Source organism: Dipteris shenzhenensis, chromosome 27 (assembly GCF_047967505.1).
Source record: "Dipteris shenzhenensis isolate YYH24624 ecotype China chromosome 27, Dip_SZ_1.0, whole genome shotgun sequence".
Classification (NCBI taxonomy): domain Eukaryota; kingdom Viridiplantae; phylum Streptophyta; class Polypodiopsida; order Gleicheniales; family Dipteridaceae; genus Dipteris; species Dipteris shenzhenensis.
In genome coordinates, this window is record NC_141622.1 from 18132638 (window position 1) to 18154162 (window position 21525).

Here is a 21525-nt window from a genome sequence, read left to right on the forward strand (position 1 = left end):
TGGATCTAATGCTCTGATACCAAATGTGAGAGAATGGTGAGTGAGAGAGCAAGAGAGAGTGAGAGTTGGAAGCTTGGAAGCTGAAAGCTGAGTTGCAATAGAAGAGTGTGAAGAGTACAACTCAATGAGTGAGAGATAAGGTTTTGTCCTAGTGACAAAACCTTAGTAGTCACTAACCATAGTTAGTGAACTAACTGCGGTTAGGGGGAAAAACCTCTTAAAAAGGGAAAAGTGCCCCTAACTAGCTTATTATATTACATTGGTCACTGCTGAATTATATCTATAATTCTAACACTTCCTTCCTTCTTTCCCTAAATCTTAACCACTTCCCAAAACCTGATGAACCAAACAAGCACTTGCAGGGTTTGAGCACAAATTTCGAAATTAGGACATACCTGGAGAAAAAAATCGTCCAAAATTCTTGGAACAGAAGTTCCTACCTCAGGAGTTGGCTTTGATACCAACTGACAAGTCCCCAACACTCCTGAAACCTCTGATCTGCAAGCAAATACAAGAACACACACAACGTGAGGAAACTAAGCAGGATGCTCACCACCCAACCATGACATCTACGAGATTTGATCCCGAATCAGGAGATGTCCCCTTCGAGCCACGAGCTGAGCTACTGGCACGAACTCCCAACCAGATCCAAACCAGCTTGGTGTCCCATACCACCAGGTGGCACTATGAAGCCTGGGATCTGCTGCTGGGCCTTAGGCTACGCTATGATGCAGGCATGCGTTCGCGACTCAATCCAGTATCAGACCTAGCACATGGGAACGAAACTTGCTCCCGTCGGCTCTCTGAGAACTGAATCTCTGAGCCCCTTTTATAGACTCGGGCCCCAAGCGCCAAAAATAGCGAAGACCCCTAATTGGTTCGTACCCTTGCCACTCAACCCGAGAATCAAGCCTGCCTAGCTCTAAGCCTCCCCAAGCTACCTGAGCTAGTCTTGTGTACCCAGTACACGTCAGATACCAATCCATGCACATGATAAGTGGGGACCGGTGGAGACCAATTACTCTGCCGAATACAACCAACAAGATCTTAGCCAAGGTCTCAAGTCTGCATTTGTGTCTCCCTTCTTCCAGACCTCATCCATGAAATGCAAATAGGTTTAATTCAGAAGCCCAACATCCAAGATACGTGATATTTTTTGGAAGGCCATTCATGTAGCATGGCAAGAGTCTCTACGGCTCACATCCTCCACCTAGTATTCAAGAAGCCTTGTGGAAGGGTAGATCAGGCTTCCCTAGAGGGTGATATGAGGAGGTTGTGCTTCTTTTAACATGCTGGATAAAGGGCATCTCGGCTCTTTATGTAGGTATCTTTCTCATATATGTAGATTTCTAAGGCTCTCTTTACTAGGAAGGGTTTCACAATAATCCTGAGTTTGATTAACGTACCTTTGCACGGGTCCCACTTAGGCCATCCCACGATGCATAGGACACAGCGAGGGACTTTTGTAACCCTGGGGCCTAAGATACAATACTTGGAGGGTGTCATCCTTGGAGCCTGCAAGAACCCCACCCGCATTTGCAGACAACTCTAGCCGCTGCTTCAACAGCAAGTCTAGTCACCCTCCTCTCCTAAGTTTTGGTAATGAACACAAACCAGCCACTGACCATGAAAGACCTCCTAGCTCTCACAAGGGACACACGGAGGCCAACCTAAAGGGGCCATCGTTTGAGCAAATGGGGAGACGCTACAATTGTCATAACTAAACAGGTTCTGGATTTGGTTTAGTGTTGCTTATGGTATTGTTCAGCTGCCAACGATTTCACGATGCACACTCAGAATCATCTCATGCTTGGTGCACATGTCAAGTGCAAACCTAAGCAATGGTAGCCCAGATTATAAAGGGATGGGGTGCTTTCTAACCTGGGGCAGTGGCAAGCTCCTTAGCATATATGGTGAGTGGGGAGGTAGTGGAGTGAGAGGGAATCAATGAGGTTACACCAACCAAAGATCCCTTCTTGCTTACCAGAAGATTGATATCTGGGAGGCCAACCTAGAGGGGCCATGGCTTGAGCAAATAAAACAGTAGAGGTTTTGGATTTGATTTAGTGTTGCTTATGGTATTGTTCATCTAGAGGGGCACATGGAGGCCAACCTGGAGAGGCCATGGCTTGAGCAAATGGGGAGAGGTTGCAATTGTCGTAACTAAACAGTAGAGGTTCTGGATTTGATTTAGTGTTGCTTATGGTATTGTTCAGCTGCCCAACGATTTCACGATGCACACTCATAATAATCATCTCATGCTTGGTGTACATGTTAAGTGCAAACCTAAGCGATGGTAGCCCAGATTATAAAGGGATGGGGTGCTTTCTATCCTGGGGCAGTGGCAAGCTCCTTAGCATATATGGTGAGTGGGGAGGTAGTGGAGTGAGAGGGAATCAATGAAGTTACACCGACCAAAGAGCCCTTCTTGCTTACCAGAGGATGATGTCTCGGAGATCATGGCCAGCATTACATCCCAGCATATCTGGGTTGAGACTTGCAGCTTACTCATTGGGAGGCAACTGACCCAAGCCTTTAGCCACCCTATTGAAGATAATCTATAGCTTGCACTCAGTTTGGGAAAAAGGTAATGACGGCTCTAGGAAGACGTCCAAACATCATGAGCGCTTTTGCAAGGCTCACCCTATATTTTACATTTACACAGATCTATTGACCCCAGCCTTTAGCCACCCTATTGAAGATAATCTATAGCTTGCACTCAGTTTGGGAGAAAGGTAATGACGGCTCTAGGAAGACGTCCAAACATCATGAGCGCTTTTGCAAGGCTCACCCTATATTTTACATTTACACAGATCTATTGACTGGTTGTAAAGGACAGCGACTGTTGGCAGTGGCTCTGCATTACCAGTGAGGCAGAACCTTGAAAAGCAGGCTGCAGAGGAAAGATGATCTTGCATGCATTCCTAAGCATACTAGAGAAGCCCTTTTCCCCCTGGAAAAGAAAAGAGCTGAGCTGTTATGCTTCTCTTAAGCCCAGGTTTCAAAATACTGTGTCATCTAGATATGCCCATTTGTTCTTACTTATATACCTTTATTTAGTTTGATTTATTCCAAGCATTAAGACACAAAGAAAATATTGCAAATTGCATGATGAAGCTATAGGCAAAAGAAGTTTCGTACTTGAAAGGGAATAATGGCTTTTTACTAGAAATATTTCATAATCCTGTGAATTATTTGCAAATATTTATTAATTCCGTGAATTATTTGCAAGCTACTTTTTAGCCTTGCCTTGAGAAACTCCCCGGTAGTATACCTTGACAACTTGAAAAGAACTTACAGGTTCTTGATTGAAAGGTTTTCTCAGACAACATAAAAAAATCTTCTACATAGAACCAAAAGAATGCACTATCTTGACTGCTGGTCATAGTTATTGAAAATTTTGGTCACTTGTTTCTTTTCCTTCTTTTGTGGTAGTAACAACTGGTGGGTTGGCGTCAAGGCCTGATTTCCGTTTCACACATGAAGTTCTAAGTGAAGCTTTTGATTAGATCGTTATGGATTGATTTAGGGGCTTCAATTACATATAACTATGTAGTTGGTGTGTCTAAACATAAAAAGTATTCCATTTGGTCCTGATATACCTTTCAGATTGTGAAGGGGTTTTGAAGGTTGTATTTATGTGAGTTATTACAAGTAGAAGAAACACAAAAGAATCTTCTAGTCTATCAATATCATGAACACTTTTTGTGAATTCTTCTGCAAAAAAAAAAAAGAGAAGAAATTAAACAGCACACATTAAGATTCAACTGCTTCAAAAAGATTTTGAGTCAAACCTGAATCCATAACCAAGACCTTGTCAGCATCCATCACTGTTGGGATCCTATGAGCAATGCTCACAACCGTGCAGTTCACAAATTCCTCTCTGATAAGGCTTTGGATCACAGCATCTGTTTGCGAATCAACAGAGGCAGTAGCTTCGTCTAGAAACAGTACTCGGCTACCTTTTAACAGCACGCGGACAAAGCAAAGCAATTGGCTTTGACCCAGACTCCAATTACCTCCGTACTCTGCCACTAGAGAGGTGCCAAAAAATGCGATGTTATGAATTATTAAAACACAAACAATCTGGACTTGATATTGATCTAAGAATAATAATTCAGACATTTAAAAGGTAATAAAATTTTGATATATAAACCTTGAGCATCAAGTTTGTTAGGCCTGTCTTCAATAAGGTTGGCAATCCTGCATTTATCCAATCCCTGTGCAATCAAATAATATACCTTTGTAAGACTAGAATAAGTCCAATCATACAAATTTAGAATTTTTGTTGTTCTAAAGATCGAAAATCTACAAAGAAAATAAAAGAGAAAATGAAAGAGAAGAAAAAAGAGGTAAACAAAAACTTTATGAAAAACAAAACGAAGACATACTTAGCAAGCAAATCAACACTTATGTCGTCATCAGTGCCCAAGCATAAGCAACTATACTGGGTTTCTAAAGACCCGCGGAGTCTCTTGGGCTAACCCAGTGCTTACTAAAATACGTCAAATAAACAAAAGAGAATGAAAACAAGAAATAAAGAAGAAACGAAGCAGGTGACTTAAGCAAAAATAAACAAGCAAGTCAAGAAAGAAAAACTTCCAAAAAACTAGAAACTCTCTCTCTCTCTCTCTCTCTCTCTCTCTTATTTAAAGCATAAAAAGCTAAATGGCCCTTTACACTTATCTCTCATTTCTGCAAAGAGGCAAAAATACATTTCTAACTTAGAAAGCACAAGTATACTCAAACAAACTCTCTTTTGAAACTAAAAGAAAAACGAGCTATTCAGCTCCCCGCTTTTTGTTTTCAGCTTATGTTCAATCATTCTAAACAAACCTAAGGCTGAAACACCATAGATAAAAGACTTCATATCTAAGAATGTGCGAACCTTTTCATTATTTTCCTTGGATTATACCTCTTGTGTAATAGTAAAGTGATCAAATTACTACTTTGAGTGATAAAAGACCCCTTAGTTGTAAAAAGGCGGGAAAATCTATGGAATTGGGAAGAAATGACTCCATATTTTGCCAAATCAGAAATGTTTGAGTCAATGTGAGGCATTTTTATAATGTGTAAACCACTATATTCAGGTTGTTCACGTTTATCGTATATATCAACCTCTAATCCTATGGTAGATTGAGAAAGTCTAAGATCTAAGAAAACACAAGAATCCCCTCTTAAAGTGCAGTTCAGTTCACAAGAGTCACGAGGATAGATTCCTTCTCCAAAAGCTCTAGTGTCTTTGTACATAAAGTCTTGAAAGTTAGGAACATCTGGTACAAATAAATCATCTATAAAATGCCTAACTTGACTAAGCTTATGTAAAATGATAGGGCAGGTATCGATAGAAATAAGACATTGCATAAACTCAAATTCATAAGTGAAAAGATAAAAGTTTGCTAAAAAGACGGCACAATTAGTGCCCATGGGGATTCCTATAACTTATTGAGACAAAGAATCACCTATTGTGATGTAAAGATTATCTAAAAGAAAATCTATCCAAGAGCAAACATCTTCTACACTTACTACCTTTGTGTATCTTTTCTTTTTAGAACCTATGTCATGATCTTTATTTTTTAGCCACAAAAAGTCAAAGCATAAGGCTGTTTTCTCAACTTTTAGCACTTTGCATCTATCTTTGTCAAATCTCAGCTTGAAAACTTCAGCCACTAGCTTTTTAATTCTAAACTTCAAGTCTTCCAGCTCAATCTTTGTGTAAAGCATCGTAAAATCATAGGTTTGAAGGAGAATAGGAGACTCTTTTTCCTGAATGCTTCGAGAGGAATTAAAAAATTTTACAACAGGAATCACTCCTACAGAGTCATTTAAAATCCAGCTTGAGTTCGAGGGAACATCTGCCTCTTTTAATAAGCCCCTCCAAAGTTCATGGACACTAGGCAACATGGCTTTGAAGCAGTAGCTTAGCCATTTAGAGACATTCGTCAAAGTAGTCTCACACGCAGCTGTAATAAATCTTGGCTTTTTTGGAGTTTTGTGAAACTTCCAACGTCTTACCCACTCCAGTTTTGTTAACCAGGTCAATTTGACCATTTGCTCACTAAAGCACACTTTCCTAACCCACACAAAGAAAAGCTATGCTTGGATAATGGTTGTAAATTGACTATGCAGGGGCACTTTGTGAATATAATTTAAAAAAATGATATACATTAAAACTTATACTCATTTTTTAGAAATTACAATGATATTAACAACATGAAGTTTACAGAAAGCAGAGAACTCAAATCATGAAGATTCATAGAGCAGAACCAGATGGCTTCTGTGTAGAGAAAAGCATTCAATCTACTCCATATGGATAAGTAGCATTGAGATTAGAGTGAGTTTCTTACACACATATTAACATCTAGAAAATGCAAGGCATTGTATCTCATGTCAAAGGTGCTAATAAGCATGAATCTTCCAGATTATTGCGAGAAAATATAGTAACGCATGCATCAGCCTAAAAGCATGCAAGATATCATGATGATACTATGCAGCAGACTTTTTAGAGAAAACAAACTCAGATAACTGATTCGGTGAGGTGATCAAGGTTTGGTAAAAATTATATCATTGAAGGGTCGACTAAAGACCTTGACATTCTCTTCATGTGTGAAAACATTATTCTTAGTTTAAATAGGCAATAGAAGTTACCCGCCAAATTTGCTCATCTGTATATATCCCAAGAGGGTCTACATTCATTCTGATTGTCCCTTCGAAAAGGACAGGTTCTTGTGGAATAATGCCAAACCTAGAGCGCAGGTCATAAAGTCCGATAGTTGAAATGTCAACATCATCAACCAAAATCTGTCCGCTTACAGGCTCAACGAGTCTGAAAATTGCTTGAATAAGTGTGGATTTTCCACTCCCAGTTCTGCCAACAACACCTACTTTTTGGCCACCATGTATGGTGAAATTAACACCCTTCAAAACCAAAGGTGTATTCTGACGATAGCGGAGCTGCAAAAAAGATCACATTTGCGGGTGGCTTGATGTTGGATATTGAACAAACAAAATATCTTGAGGAGAAATTGATTTGCAAGTGTGTGCACACATACATGTGTGTGCACATGCGTGTGTGCATGTGTGTGTGTGTGTGTGTGTGTGTGTGTGTTTTCTGGATAGCTATCTTGTAATATAAAGCATTCAGAGTTTTCACTTTTAAAAAAAAAAGTGTGTGTGTGTGTGTGTGTGTGTGTGTGTGTGTGTGAGAGAGAGAGAGAGAGAGAGTTTGTGAGACGTAGCATGAGCTTAACAATGAACTTTGGGACTAGAGGATAGAGATTTTCAAGAAGTAAAAATCTATGATGATCTTAGAATCCTCAAGGGTTTAGATGCAATACCTCGTCCTCAAAATTCTATTAGGGAAAAGAAGAAAATGCACTGAGAATCAGATTTTCTTGGAAAAACTTGACCTCATCTGTGTCTCATTTGTGGTTAACGTGTCTTTCAAGTATGTCTATCCACGATGACAGAACTCAAGGTGACATAGCAATTATGACAGTTATGGCAAAAAAAAATGACTTTCTGAGTGATACTGGAATTAGCAAAGAAGACAGTTAAACCAGAGCTGGTGCTCCTTGACTTCTTGTGAGCCGTGTATGAGCTTGTTTGACACTATATATGGGGTTTAACAGATAGTGGACCATGAGACATAAGAAAGTATAGAAGCTGTGTCTACCAGATATGCTGTTAGATACAGGGTATCGAAGTAGAAGATGCCAATTCTTGGCACCCTTGCCAGACTCTTCTGCCCTTACAGTGGCACCTCCTATGTGGTTACCTTGCAATCAGCAATGTGGCAGTTGCATCGTGTCCCTGTGCTGCAGAAAGAACCACCTGCAAAGTTTGGAAAACTTGGAATGATGGACCAAGATTCTATCCCAGAATATATGAGAATACAATCTCATCTGCCTATCCTCGATATGACGGGATGGAGCACCCTTAGCCCTACTGCAGGGAAAACATAGCATATGCATGTTTGTGGATGCACAGTGTCAAATGTGCATGTGCACCTACCATCAAGTGCACGGGCATGTGTGTGCATGTGCATGCAGATGTCTGCACATGGATGAATGCACAAATTAAAGGAGGCTGCTATTCTGAGACAATAGATATCAGGAACTTAGTTTGGTCTGATAGGGAGTAGTAGCAAGTTTGCCTGGTGCATGTACCAGGCTGAGGGAGCCTCAGATTGAGATTGACATCTATAAGCAGCTGCAAACAGAAAACCAAGTTAGCTGAATTTTCATTAGAAGATACCTTCAGTCTTTTCGATACAATAACCCCTTTAGATGGCCAATCCAACGATGGCAAAGAGTTTTCAATAAATCGGCTTGCTTCACTTGGTATAGTTGTAAATTGTCGGATTCGCTCAACTGAAATCATTTTGTTCTCCACTGTACAAGATAGCCAGACTGCCCAGTAGAGGCTAGCATTAAGCCCCAATGCATATGATAAAGCAAGGGACACAAGCTCTGCAAATTAAGAGCAAACAAGGCTATGATAAGTATTCAGAAAGCGTTTGCTTGATGTGTTGTGAAATGTGTGGACGCATGCAACAAAGGGTAAGACATATGAACAAGCCACATTAAGTATGAAATATAGAAGTGTTATTCTTAGAGCATCACCAACAACCAAAAACCAATCTCTATTATGTGGCTGTATTTAAAATAACGAACACAATTTATACCTGGTCTAACAGTGTTTCCTGGAAGGACAACAAAAAGAAATGCTGCGGTGCATAGTATAGTTGTTCCCAATACTTCTAGCCGAAGGCCTAACCATTCAGTTGCTGAATTATTGTGAAAATCCATCTTCATGTTAGTATTCACTTGATCCAAATTCTGTTGTGAAAACTCTTCCTCCTTCCTGAAGCAACGAACAGTCTCAATGCCTGCAACTGTCTCTGAGAAATGGTAGATGAGGGGTGCTTTGGTTATAGAGTCCAGGCGAGTAATCTCTCTTGATGAAGTAAGGTAGAATTTCTGTCAATCCATCGAAAATATACTGAGTGTCGGTTGTTTGCTGCTCTTGTCGCATTGCATTCAATAAGAACCATTACAGGGAAACAAATGGTTTCTTTGTTGCTGCTAGATCAATCACACTTCCCTGAGCTGAATGTGTGTTCTTAACAGCCTTTATTTTGCTTATGTGAAATTTGAGTTTGTATTCTTAGACATTCTATATGTCTTTCTTGAAACAGATATTGAATTAAAAAATATACTGCAACAATGTGGATAAGGAGAAGTTTTTTGGATACCTGGTACATGAAGAAAAGGAATAGGAATGGCACGACCATGAAAATGATAGGCCAAGATGATATACATATGACGACGATGATGCCAATCAATGCAAATATAGTGCCCATAAACCCACCCATATAATAATGGAGGATGAAGTCAAGGTTGGTCTGGTCCGCTGAAAACTGTGAATGCAAACCAGTACACACCATTTCTGATGTTATATTGTAAAGAAAATATTTTTTGACTCTTCACCCACTATGTGCTTTTTCCATCCCTTTCCAAAAAACTTCCAAAATTGACTACAGGAGTCTATATATTGTATAACAGCTTTTTGAGGTTGGAAAATAGAGATATATATCCTTTGGTTTCAGACTTTAAATCATTTAATAAGAGTTCTGAGTGTAAAAAGATATAACGAGTAGAAGTAAAAGAGTTTTCTACCTATAAATTTTTAAGAATAGTCACTGAAGAAACATAACATTCACAATCTATCTGTGCAAAGAAATGGTTGATGAAAATGCTTACTCTGCTTAAAATTCTTCCTGAAGGTGTTGTATCAAAGAAGTACATAGGAGCATGGAAGATGCCATGCAACATCTCATGGAAAAACGCTTGAGAAGTTTGTAACCCAATAGCTGCCACTAGAATTACTCGAAGCAGAACGTTAAGGAAACTTGATAGATTTATTGCTGTGTAGACTCCTATAAAGGTTCCTCTACTGACACTCGAATGCGAATCATTGGGTATTTCATCTGCCAGCCAAAAGTCACTACCAAGGAGAAGTGATTGCCATACTAACTGATTCAGTAGAAGGATTGCCACAGCATACCAGCCATAAGCCTTCGTGAGGTAATGCCAGTAAACCTTTAAACTAACCTGACCAATTTCTCGTTGCTCGTCTTCAATAAGTTTTACAGGACCTTCTCTTTTATTGAGGTTACTCAAAGAGTCTTTACTCGACAGTTTTTCAATCAATCCCTCGGTAGAAATTGGCAAGTTCCCAGACAATTCCTCTGTAGAAATCATTCTTTCAAAACTAGGCCTTTCTGGAATTTCTTTGATTACTCTGTCCAACTTCTCAGCTCCAGGATATTTGGAGCTGTCTGAATCCACCAGATCCATTGCTTCATTGTGGGCTGCCACCAAGGCTTCGAAGTCACTACCTGCTGTGAGAATCTCATTGTACTTTCCGGACTGTATAATCTTCCCATCTTTCATGACCTGAAAGTTCAGGAGACCACATGTTAATCAAGGGAATTCCATCCCTCTGATATTCTGAATCCAAGTTATGTGTCAAAAAAGGATTCCACAGTGCTTTGGTCACAGTGCAAGGTAACTAGTTCACTTCATTGGGAAACCTTCTCCGATTTCAATTATGGTTGCATACATTCGATTCTGATTACAGAAAACTAAGTGAAACAATGAGAAGGAACCAACTAGGATGCATTTTGTAGTTGGATTCATCTTTCTATTTTGTGTTATCTAAGAACTAAAGAGTGCAAACGACCATGGTGTACATGATATCAAACAGGGGAAGACAAGGCTTGCTTTATCCTTCTGAGGGAAGGGGAGCCAGCCCAACATGTGGTGCAGAGACCTGGGACTTGTGTATAGCACTTTCTACCGTACAACAGGAAGGAACCAATCCAGAAACATGATGGACTTAATAAATCAAAGAGTGATTAGCTGTCAGAAAACAAACATCAGACATACAGCACTGAAAAGGTTATTAGGTGTCCGAGAATCTGTTCATTACCAGAACCGTGTCTGCTCCAGATAAAAATTCAACTTGATGAGTCACAAGCAAGATTGTCTTCCCTCGTAAAACTCCCATTATGCATTCCTGAAATTACATCAGAAAACCTTCATGAGAAGTGAAAAGTAAATCATATTGGCAAGATATCATTTGTACTTTTATTTTATTTTTTAATGTGTACTCTCTTGCAGCAATCTGGGATGACTAACAAAAGAATCACATACTCCCTCTTCATAAATATCATATAAATATTCACATTTTTTTTTGGCCCTCCCTCTTCCTCTTGCTCCCATTTAAAATATTAACTCCCTCTTCCCCTCCCATCCCTTCTAAAATCCCCTTTACCCTCTCCCCTTCTAAAATTCTCTTCCCCTTTCCCTTCTAAAATATCCTCTCCCTCCCCTCCTCTCCCATCCCCTTTTAAAAAGAACTTCTATTGATGCTTGTAAAAAATGATCATACAAGTTGGCAACTACCATAAAGGTGCGTTTGTGCGTTTTGGGAGTTGAAGCCCAACAAATACATGAATAAGGCGACACTCACAAATCACCACCCCGATTGCAAGGAGAATCGAGTACTAATGAGCCCTATGTTGTGTCTCATGTCCACATTTGTACTCATTCGCTTTTTTCCTTGAAAATTTTGAAAAAATGCTACGGTCCAAGTTCAATTTCAAGTTAGTGGTTACGTGCTTGACAACAGGAAGGCTGCCTACCACAACCTAGTTCTAGGAAGCAACGGACTTGGAAGCACTAACAAATCCATGTGCATGCATGTTATAGTGTCACCAGTAACATATTTCACAAACTCTTCACTGCTAGGAATTCTCAAAAGCTTCTCCAAAATTTTAAAAAGGGCAGGAGTGGTGGGCGGCTGTATTGATCTTTAAATATGGGAGAGTCTTGGGGGAGGATGGTGAGGCTGTGACATGGCCCTTCGTGCCACTTCTTGCGTTGTTTCTTCCCTTTTTTTAAACCACATTTTTGGGAGCTTTGTCAAGGTGACACATGTAGAGAGATAGAGAGCATCAAGTTCTAAAGAGAGACCAATGTCAATTATATATAGATTGGAGGCAACACAAACCAAAATGGAGGAGGGTCTGGGAGAAGAGGGGCTCATCTTAGGGATTCTCTGTAATAGGGGCTAACAACTAGGATAGTGGACTATACAACCATCTGATCCATGTTGGGGTGATGTTGTAGAATACACCTGCAGGCCAAGCCTTGCAGAAACATTCCCATCGTGCGACAGTAGCTCGAGAACCTGGAGAGCCTCGCTCCCACATGGCGCGAAACGTGAAGATGATGTCCTGCCAAATGGCTACCAAGGTGGCCGACGGTGGAACATGGTGGTGGGCCATAATCTAGCTGCAATGAGCAACCCATACATTCCATGCCATAATGTTGGCTACTGTCTCCCACACGCTGTCCTCCGACAAAGAAAGAGGTCAATGAGTAGTGAGAGGGGTCGCCTCATGAAACTCAATGTTGTGAATGCATAGACCCTGTATCTTGTATGATGGAGAGACAAAGTTTATGGGAAAGGCATGGCCACCCTCTGACAACCAAGCAACCATGCCCCACGTGAAGTCCCTCTGCGTGCCCTAAAGCCTCGCCACGATCTGAAGCGCTCCTCGCCATATCCTCTGTGCTGTTGGGCAGCTCCAAAGGCAATGGGGGATCATCTCCAAAGTCCCAATCGTGGTGTTGTCAATCCCAAAACAGCTTTGAGTATGGTCTTGAAGGTCCCCCCTGAGTTTACTGATTTTCTTAAACAAGTCCCCCCCTCCAACTGTAAAGAAGGAGCCAGTGTCACCCTGTGAAGCCCAGGCTGCTGCAACAAATGACTCTAATAGCTCTGGTGATTCAGAGAACTTCAACTACTCTGACTACTTTAATGATGATGACACAGATGATTCAGATGATTCATATATACCTCTCTTCTAACTCTGTTGCTACTATGAAAACTTCAAAAGCTCTCAAGCAAATGAGTATCTGTCATAAATGTTTTGGTAAAGAAACTTCTCCCCATGGGGGCTGACTGTTCTATGCTAAAGAACATGTACTAAGAATATTTATGATGATGATATGATGTAATACAAACTTTTTTTTCTACCCAAAAAAAAAAAAGTCCCAATCGTGCATCTTTGGTAGCTACCATCCGCCCCATTTGCTCCAACCAAGGGCCAACAGGAAGACCTCTGTGCGCTATCATCCATAAAAAGTAGGAGATCTTCCGCAATCAGAGACTGGACCAGAGGCGTGTCTAGAACCTAGATCTCACCTCTCGAGGTGCCTGCTACGCTGCCCAATGCCTCTCTCTTGACGGAGTCCAGGCTACCACCTCCAAATGCAAGCGACGTCCTATGCGTGTAGTATAAGAGAAGAAGGGCACCTCCTCCACTCTCTCTAAGTGGCCTACTCTGGACGGTCAGAACCACTCGTCTAGGTCCCACTGTATGTCACTGAGGGGATGACCCTCCCATAACCATAAGTGCCAACGAGCTGCATCCAGATCTAAGATGTAAGAGGGATCAATCAACCACTCCTTGCCCAAACGGTCCACTACTCTGACCCTCTGCCACCCTAACTGATCCAAGGCTCCATCCATCTGACCCTCTGCCACCCTAACTCCGGATCTCCATCTGTTAGAGACTGCAAGAGTCCACCTAGACACTGTAGAACCAGGCTCGACTGAGAAAAGGAGGAAGGGGGCATAGCTGAATCCGAATGGGTACGCCTGTCCCTGAGAACTGGCCCAACCAGTGTGCTGGTGTGAAACTTTGAAGGCCTGCCCACCAAGACTCTGGGATAGCTGCCTTGATCTCTGCCATCCTCGGACTAGTGCCCTGAAGATGTGAGAGGGTCTCTAATCGTACCTCTACATCAGCCGGGAGTCTCGCCCACGTCTTGAAAGATCAAGCTGGGCTGCTATCCCATTGTGCCCAACCAATGTGTAACCTCTATCATAGCATGCGACCATCCTGATCCCAAACCTCCGGGTGCCGGATCAGAGGCTGTCATGCAAACTCCTCAGAAAACTAAGGACTAGCCCAGATAAGACCCCCTACGGACCGCTGCCAAACTTTGAAGAGAGAGACTCTGCATCAAGGGAGAGCCCTTCCTTGTAAGGGGGGCCTCCAAGAAGAGCCATTTGTGTGACTGTTGCCACTTCGAAAGAGACTGTGCTGCAAAGGAAGCTTCCAGGGCATTGTACCTAGAGTGAGGCCCCTCACTACCAACTTGCCCAACAAGGCTCTGCCCTGCATATTGAGGCTATGTACCAGGCGGTAGCACGGAGAACCTGGTTAGCCACCAAGGCCCTTCCTAAAAGAGGCTGAGCTCTAGTACAAAGCTTACGCCATACACTCTCTAGAACCGGGGAGATCTGCTGCTCTGCTAAAAAAATTCAATGTCAACCTGGCAGCCAAGGTATCTCGTTGTCTGTCCCCTCACAATCCACCGGAAGCCTGGGGCTCATCCCCAATCTTGGATCTCCTATACTGCCTCTGTCGTTGTGAGCAAGTCGACTGATTTCGTCAAGTTGATCCTAAAGCTTGAGGCTAGACAATACACTGCCAAGGCCTCCCTAACTGCATCCAAGCTCCGAGTTGAGCCCTCTACAAAAAGGGTTGTGTCATCTGCAATCTCTGAGTCTAAAAGCTTCTCCTCCTTCCGAATCGAGAGCCTCATCCCCATGAGTCACGCTGACTGAGATCTCAAAAAATACACTACGGCCTCGGCCACAAAGAGGAATAATAAAGCGGCAAGGGGGCATCCATGGTGAACTGAGTAGGAAAGCGAAAAGGCCTCCCCCTTGTAGCCACCAATAACTATCTGGCTCGAACTACCTACATAAAGGGATGAGACACCCCTGATCCAGCAATCCGAAAATCCAAGCCTCTGCATGGTGTCCTCCAAGAAAGGCCACTCCACTCTATCATAGGCCTTCTCGAAATCCAAAAGCAGAGAGGCTGAGACTTCTCTCTGGCCCAATCCAGTACCTCCCAGAAAGTAAAGATGTTGTCAAGGATGCTACGCTCCTAGACAAAACATGTCCGCATGTCATAAATGATGTCCACTAGGTGAGGCCGAAGCTACAAGCTCAAGACCTTGGCCAAGATCTTGTACGCAGTGTCCAGGAGAGTGATCGGTCTCCACTGTCTCAGGTCCGAGTGATCCCTCCCTTCAGAATCAAGCATATCCAGCCACGACTCAAGGTCGAAGGGAGAGAGCTCGAGTCGAAGATCTCCTGAAAAGCCAAGCGGAGGGGGGTATGAATGCACTCTCAGAAGCACTTAAAGAAAGCCGGGGATAGGCCGTCCTCCCCAAGGCACTTCTGGTGTAAGAAATCCTAGATTTACTATATTTAGAAATGTGCTAAGGAACAGAAGGAGATTGAAATAGCAAAGAACAAGGAATAATTGTATTGCTTGAGTGTCTGTAGTATAGCTGTAGTGTGTCGTCCATACAATTGAGCCTCTTATATAGAGAGTGAAGAGTCACATATGAAAAGGTGTGTACTCCAAAGTGTATGTGCATGAAGAGGTGTGTACCCCTTGTGAAGGGTGTGACCCTTGATGAGAGGGTACATTACAATAGAAGTGTCTCTTCCATAGAATGTCTCTTGTGAAGGGTTGTGCCTCATAGAAAGTGTCCCGTCGAAAGGGCATACCCTTCCACAAGTGTCCATTCATCAAACCATCCATAAGTCTACATATAGAGTAAGGAATACGTCACAGATCGTGACATCCCCTCCCACTCAAAATAAGACCCTGGTGGAGATAATGAACTGATGTAGAAAATATCACGGTAAAGTCTGAAAATACTGCTGTAAAATGTCAAGGTACTACTGTAAGTCTTCATCAGATTGCTAAGTAGCGTTGGAGTCGTCCAGATCTCGCCAAAGAACAAGGAATTCTGTGATAAGTCGATGTCGAGTCTCTCACTGTCGATGGTCCAGAATACGCTCAAGAATAAGGAGAACATAATCGTCTTCGATTTCTGGGACATAATCACCTGCAGGAGGAACTACTTCATCCCCTGGAATGTACGTCTTTAGCGAAGAAATATGAAATGTCAGATGGATTTTACCCCATGATGGTGGTCATTCCAATTTGTAACTTAAAGATAAATTTTTCTTGATGATCCGAAAAGGTCCATAGTATCTTGGTCGCAACTTAGGAAACATAGACTTAACCGTCTTATAGCGATGTGGGGCTACAAATAATAGCACCATGTCACCAGTGTCAAATTCCAGGTGATGTCTATGTTTGTTGGCAAACCGTTGATACCGCTCTTGCACTTTTTGCATATGATCCCTGACTTGAATAGAATGTCTTGCATTTCTTGAACCAATTGATCAGCTAGAGCCACTCGATGTTGAAGTACAAAATTCGTTGGTACGATCGGAGTGTGTCCATAAGCTGCTTGAAATGGAGTCATGCTGATGGCACTATGAAAAGAGTTATTATAAGCAAACTCAAGGAGTAGTAGATACTCTTTTCAAGTTGCTAGGCGTGACTGAATACAATGTCGAAGCATTTCTTCCAGAACTTGGTTGACTCTTTCAGTCTGGCCATTTGATTCTGGGTGGTAGGCTGAATTGAACAGTAGAGTTGTTCCCAAAGATTCGAACAATGAAATCCAAAAGTAACTGGTATACTTAGAATCTCTGTTGGATATGATATTCTTGGAAAATCCATGGTGTCGGAAGATGTGTTGTATGAAGAGTTTGGCAATGTCCGGAGCCTCTGCTTTTGCAAGCAACAAAGTGTGCCATTTTGGACAATCGATCAACAATTACCATAATCTGAGTGTTACCTCTGGAGGATTGTGCTAGTGTTGTAATGAAATCCATGGAAATACTTTCCCACCTTTCAGTTGGAACTGGAAGAGGCTGAAGAAGTCCTGTTCGCAGTCGTCGGCTTGCTTTCATTTGTTGACAAGATAAGCAAGATGTAACCATTTTGATGACGTCGCTTTTCATCTGAGGCCAGTAGTATGTTGCACTGAGTAACCGATAAGTCTTGTTGATGCCTGGATGGGCAGCATAAGGAACTACATGATGCTCTTTTAACAAAAGACGTCGAATATCCTTGTCGTGTGGTACATAGACGCGATCTTAATAATACAGAAGGTCGTCCATATAAGAATAGGATGAGAAAATCTTCTGTGCGAGCCATTGTTCAACTGTTCGGCGATTTCGTTGGCCAGTGTAGGCTTCTAGAAGTTTAATGTCAAGTCTTTTAGTTTTGGAAGCTTGGAGTAAACGGTAGAGGGCACGAAGTTCAATGTTTTCTACCTCTGGTGGTAATGAGTCCACATAGTCGTCTGGTTGTGTCATGTCATCCTCTGTATGTGTGGTACTGTGAGAATCTTGGAGTTGTTGGACTTTCTGGACCAAGTCGGAGACGTTGTCCTGAAGCTAGGAAATTTGAAGTTGAAGTAGAGCTTCGCCTTGTAAGTTGACTTCAGGGGTCTTTTTTGGACTTGAGTCGCTTATCTCCGGAGAGGTAGCACGCGAGTGTTACGACATATCTGAGGTCCCTGTGAGAAAAGCACGAACCTACGCTCTAGTTTATACCATTCCTGGAAGAAGATTCGGGCTGCTCCTTGAGGTTGCTCATGTTGGAGGAGGCAGGAGAAACAGGATGGAACCAGCCGTGGAAATCCGGTAAAGGAGGTCCTCTCTGAGATAACACTGAAATGGGTGTTACTGCTCGTGAGAGTACAGGGGTAGGTTGCAGAGTCCACGGATTTGAGAAAGGATAAGGAGCTGCTGTCGGAAGGGGAGGATATCCAGGGGAAGGAGTGCCTTCAGAGTGTAAATACTGTCTTGGGGAAGGTACCACCTGTATAGGAGGATATCTGGGAGCTGAAGGAGGTGGAGAGCACCCTGGAGATGCTGAAGCTGAGGGGTAAAAGTCTCTCCAAAGATGGACAACAAACTCGTGAGGAATATCAAGTTCTAGGTATCTTCGTGTCTCGTGGAACACAACCTAGACTGTGCTAAGGAAGTAATGTAACTGAGGTGCCTCACGCAAAAGGTATAGGATGTGGTCCAAATCACTAGGAGGGCACGTGACACAGAAGACCCACGATGCCAAAGCTCCGAAATGGGCTGGTTGTGCAATCTGAACACGATATTGTGTGGTAGATGATGCCTTGAAGGAACGGGTGAATTACCAAGGGTTTCCATGCTTTAAGGAAACAGCTTTCATTTGCTGTAATTTGATAATAAGCGTCAAATGACAATATGAAAGAGAATCCTTAGAAGTAGAATGGAAAGAATCCACCTGGCATTGATTTAATCTGCCAATTAGTTGCGTAGAAAAGGCCTGCAGATCTCTGTCCGGAGGTCCATGTTGCTGTCCTTGCAAATCCGCGTGGATATGTGAACCAGAAATAGGTGCCAGATAGACTTTCGAAGTAGAGAGCAGCATTGGCAGAGGCTGGGTGCAGAAAAGGCAGATTTCCTGTGTTGATTTCAGAGAACAAGTGCCTGTGGGGTGCGAGGAGCAGATCTGGGCCTGGCTGGTCAGGATTGGAAGGCAGCAAAAGGGCACTTTTCACAGGCTAAGGTGGCGAGAGAAGCCATCAGGATTCAGCGGGTCTGAATCGCGATAGAGGGCAGAAAAACTGCTGGGCAAAAAGGCAGGTATGGTGGCGAAAAAGGGGGGGCAGGCTGCGTATGGCGAAACAGGATGCTGGCTACGAAGGGCTGATTCGCGGCAGCCTGGGCAGGGAATCTGGCGCTGATCTAGCGCTGCAGGACTGGCAGGAAACCAGGGCAGCAAACCCCCGGGGGGGGGGGGGGGGCATATGGCGTGGAGACATGGCGGATCCTACGTGACCAAAATCTGTACGGTCAAGGGAGCCAAGCCTGCGTGACAGCAATCCGTACGGGCGTCAAAATGGATCGTCCCTTTTTTGTTTGTGGCTGCCTAGGTTGGGTGGCTGCCAAAAATTAATGTGTGGGTTTAATTAACCCGTGGGTAGTCTAGGGTAAGACCTAAGGTATGGGGCTGGGTTTTCCTTTTTAGCCCCTCTAAGTACCCTTTTTTTATAAGTGCTTGGTGCCAAAAGGTGTGCCTACTCGAAGGGGTGTGACCCTTGGAATAGGTGTACCTTTTCATGAAAGGGTGTGACCTTGTTTTTAAAAGGGGTGTCCCCACATGAAGAGGTGTGTCCTTTTTTCCACAATGGGGTGTGTCCCTTGGGTGAGGAGTCAAAACTCGTCATCAAAAGGGGTGTCCGATGGTGGAAAAGGTGCGTCCCTTGGTTTTGGGACAGCCCAAGCACATGAAAAGACACGATTTTTGTCGTGTCCATTCACATCAAGTCGTGATGTGTGGGAGAAGGAGAGGCCATTGATGACTTTAGGCAGGGTTGGCGCTAAAAATTTTTACGCTCACTCTCCATCTCTTCCATGCACAATGTACACGGATCCTTCTAGCAGAAAAAGATGTATCAGATAGGCGCTAGAAGGTAGGGAGCATTTCCTATAGGCAGGAGTGAAATTTGCTCTGATACCACTGTAAGAAATCCTAGATTTACTATATTTAGAAATGTGCTAAGGAACAGAAAGGAGACTGAAATAGCAGAGAACAAGGAATAATTGTATTGCTCGACTGTCTGTAGTGTAGCTGTAGGTGTAGCTGTAGTGTGTCATCCATACAATTGGGCCTCTCTTATATAGAGAGTGAAGAGTCACACATGAAAAGGTGTGTTGTACCCCTTGTGAAGGGTGTGACCCTTGATGAGAGGGTACATTACAATAGAAGTGTCTCTTCCATAGAATGTCTCTTGTGAAGGGTTGTGCCTCATAGGAAGTGTCCCGTCGAAAGGGCATACCCTTCCACAAGTGTCCATTCATCAAATCATCCATAAGTCTACATATAGAGAAAGGAATACGTCACAGATCGTGACATTTGGGATGGAAGAGCCCAAAGGGCCTCCAAAAGCTCTGCATCCGAAATGGTGCATTTAACTAGCTGCTCACACTCCGGGAGACCACCCCCGAAACGTGCACCCAAACTGAATCTCGAACTGCCAAAACCTACGGGGATCCCTCCTTGGCCTGGAACAAGCGCCAATAGAAATTCGAGGTCAACTCCAGGATCTCCTCCGGATCCGAGTGCATCTACCCACTAGAGTCTCTCAATCTCTACAACTGTGCACTATCTGATCTAGGGCCAGTGGCCTAAAAGAATTGCCTGGTCATCCTGTCACCCTGTTGTACCCATTGAGATCTAGAGGAGTGGTAGGAGTACTCAAGCCCGTCTCACCTCAATATCCTGAAGCTCCAAGCGAGCGCACTCACACCGGTTTGCTATCTACTGCGACTCTGAATCCTACTCCCGAAGATGTTCACTGGAGGCCAAGTCCAGCTGCTAAGCCCTCTCTCTCCTGAAGAGTATGACGGCGGTGAACTTGGCTAATGAGGCATATCCTCTACTTAGACGGACCTTCATCGCCGGTCCCATCATACAAATAGGGCTACAAAAGAGAACCCCTAGGTATGTGTAGAACAAAACAATCTCAACCGGTGATCCATCAAAGGTGAACCATTCTCTATGCATGGCTGCTCAGGATGTATTGAAGATCATAACCTTGGCCTTTCCAAGATTGACCTTCAAATCATGTGACTCGCAAAAAGACTAATGCAACTAGATGTCTCTAGGGGTCCTTTGCATAGGAAGATAAGAGTACCACATCATCTGCGTATAGCAAAATCTGAATCAAAGTGCCAGAGCAAGAGAGCATCCCGCCCCACCCCACTGTGTCTACATAAATGTCTTGAGCTCGTCTATGCAGAGGCCAAACAAGGTTGGTGAGAGGGGACACCCTTGTTTGACCCCAATAGTGCTCATGATCTCATCTGTCCATCCAGCCCCTGTCCGAACAGAGTAAAAAGGGCATGAGAGATCTTATATTGACTGTTCATGTATGGCCGTGCTCCAGCCTGTAGATGTGTGGCATCCTCCTAGACAGTTTGTGACAGTTTCCTCGTGCTTTTGTGGAGCTCTATATACATGACGTTTTGCTGCCTACTTGCTGAGGATATCTCTTCAGATCTGTAGGCAGTTATGTTTGCAATACCTCTGTACACACGTCATCTATGATTAGAGCTTGAGTGACAGTGATCCTGGCACATTCCACTGCATATGACTAGAGCTAGCCCCATTTCTAACATGAACTTGTCCCTTGGAAGTCTCTCAACCATTTCCTGACAGGAGGTTTTTTGGAGGCTTGTCCATAATAATCTCAACCATTGTTCACAAGGCTCTAAAATTTCAAGTTAAGGCTTTGTGTGCATGCTCTGTAATCAGCTCCTTCTTGTCCTATAGGCTCAGGAACTATTTGCAGCTAGCCAGCAAATAACAATTAACTAAACAATGTATTTCTTGGATATTTAAAAGATCCCTGATGGGTCACTCAGGGATATTTATAAGCCTCTCTCTCTCTCTCTCTCTCTCTCTCTCTCTCTCTCTCTACCTATCTAATTGAAAACAGATGGGATAGGAAG

The 21525-nt window shown here is 43.0% G+C and overlaps 1 protein-coding gene across 2 annotated transcripts in view; it reads right to left on the bottom strand.

The window, feature by feature from the left end:
* The window catches only part of LOC147883970 (ABC transporter C family member 4-like), a 60528-nt gene that overhangs the window by 14591 nt on the left and 24412 nt on the right, over window positions 1-21525 (bottom strand). For both annotated transcript variants that reach the window (XM_087398387.1, XM_087398385.1), the window contains exons 4-11: window positions 10996-11082; window positions 9765-10460; window positions 9257-9421; window positions 8687-8981; window positions 8257-8471; window positions 6649-6954; window positions 4157-4220; window positions 3795-4034 (exon numbers count right to left, since the gene is read on the bottom strand). In XM_087398387.1, coding sequence (XP_087254513.1) covers window positions 3795-4034; window positions 4157-4220; window positions 6649-6954; window positions 8257-8471; window positions 8687-8981; window positions 9257-9421; window positions 9765-10460; window positions 10996-11082 — 2068 coding nt within the window. The remainder of the gene's footprint in view (window positions 1-3794; window positions 4035-4156; window positions 4221-6648; window positions 6955-8256; window positions 8472-8686; window positions 8982-9256; window positions 9422-9764; window positions 10461-10995; window positions 11083-21525) is intronic.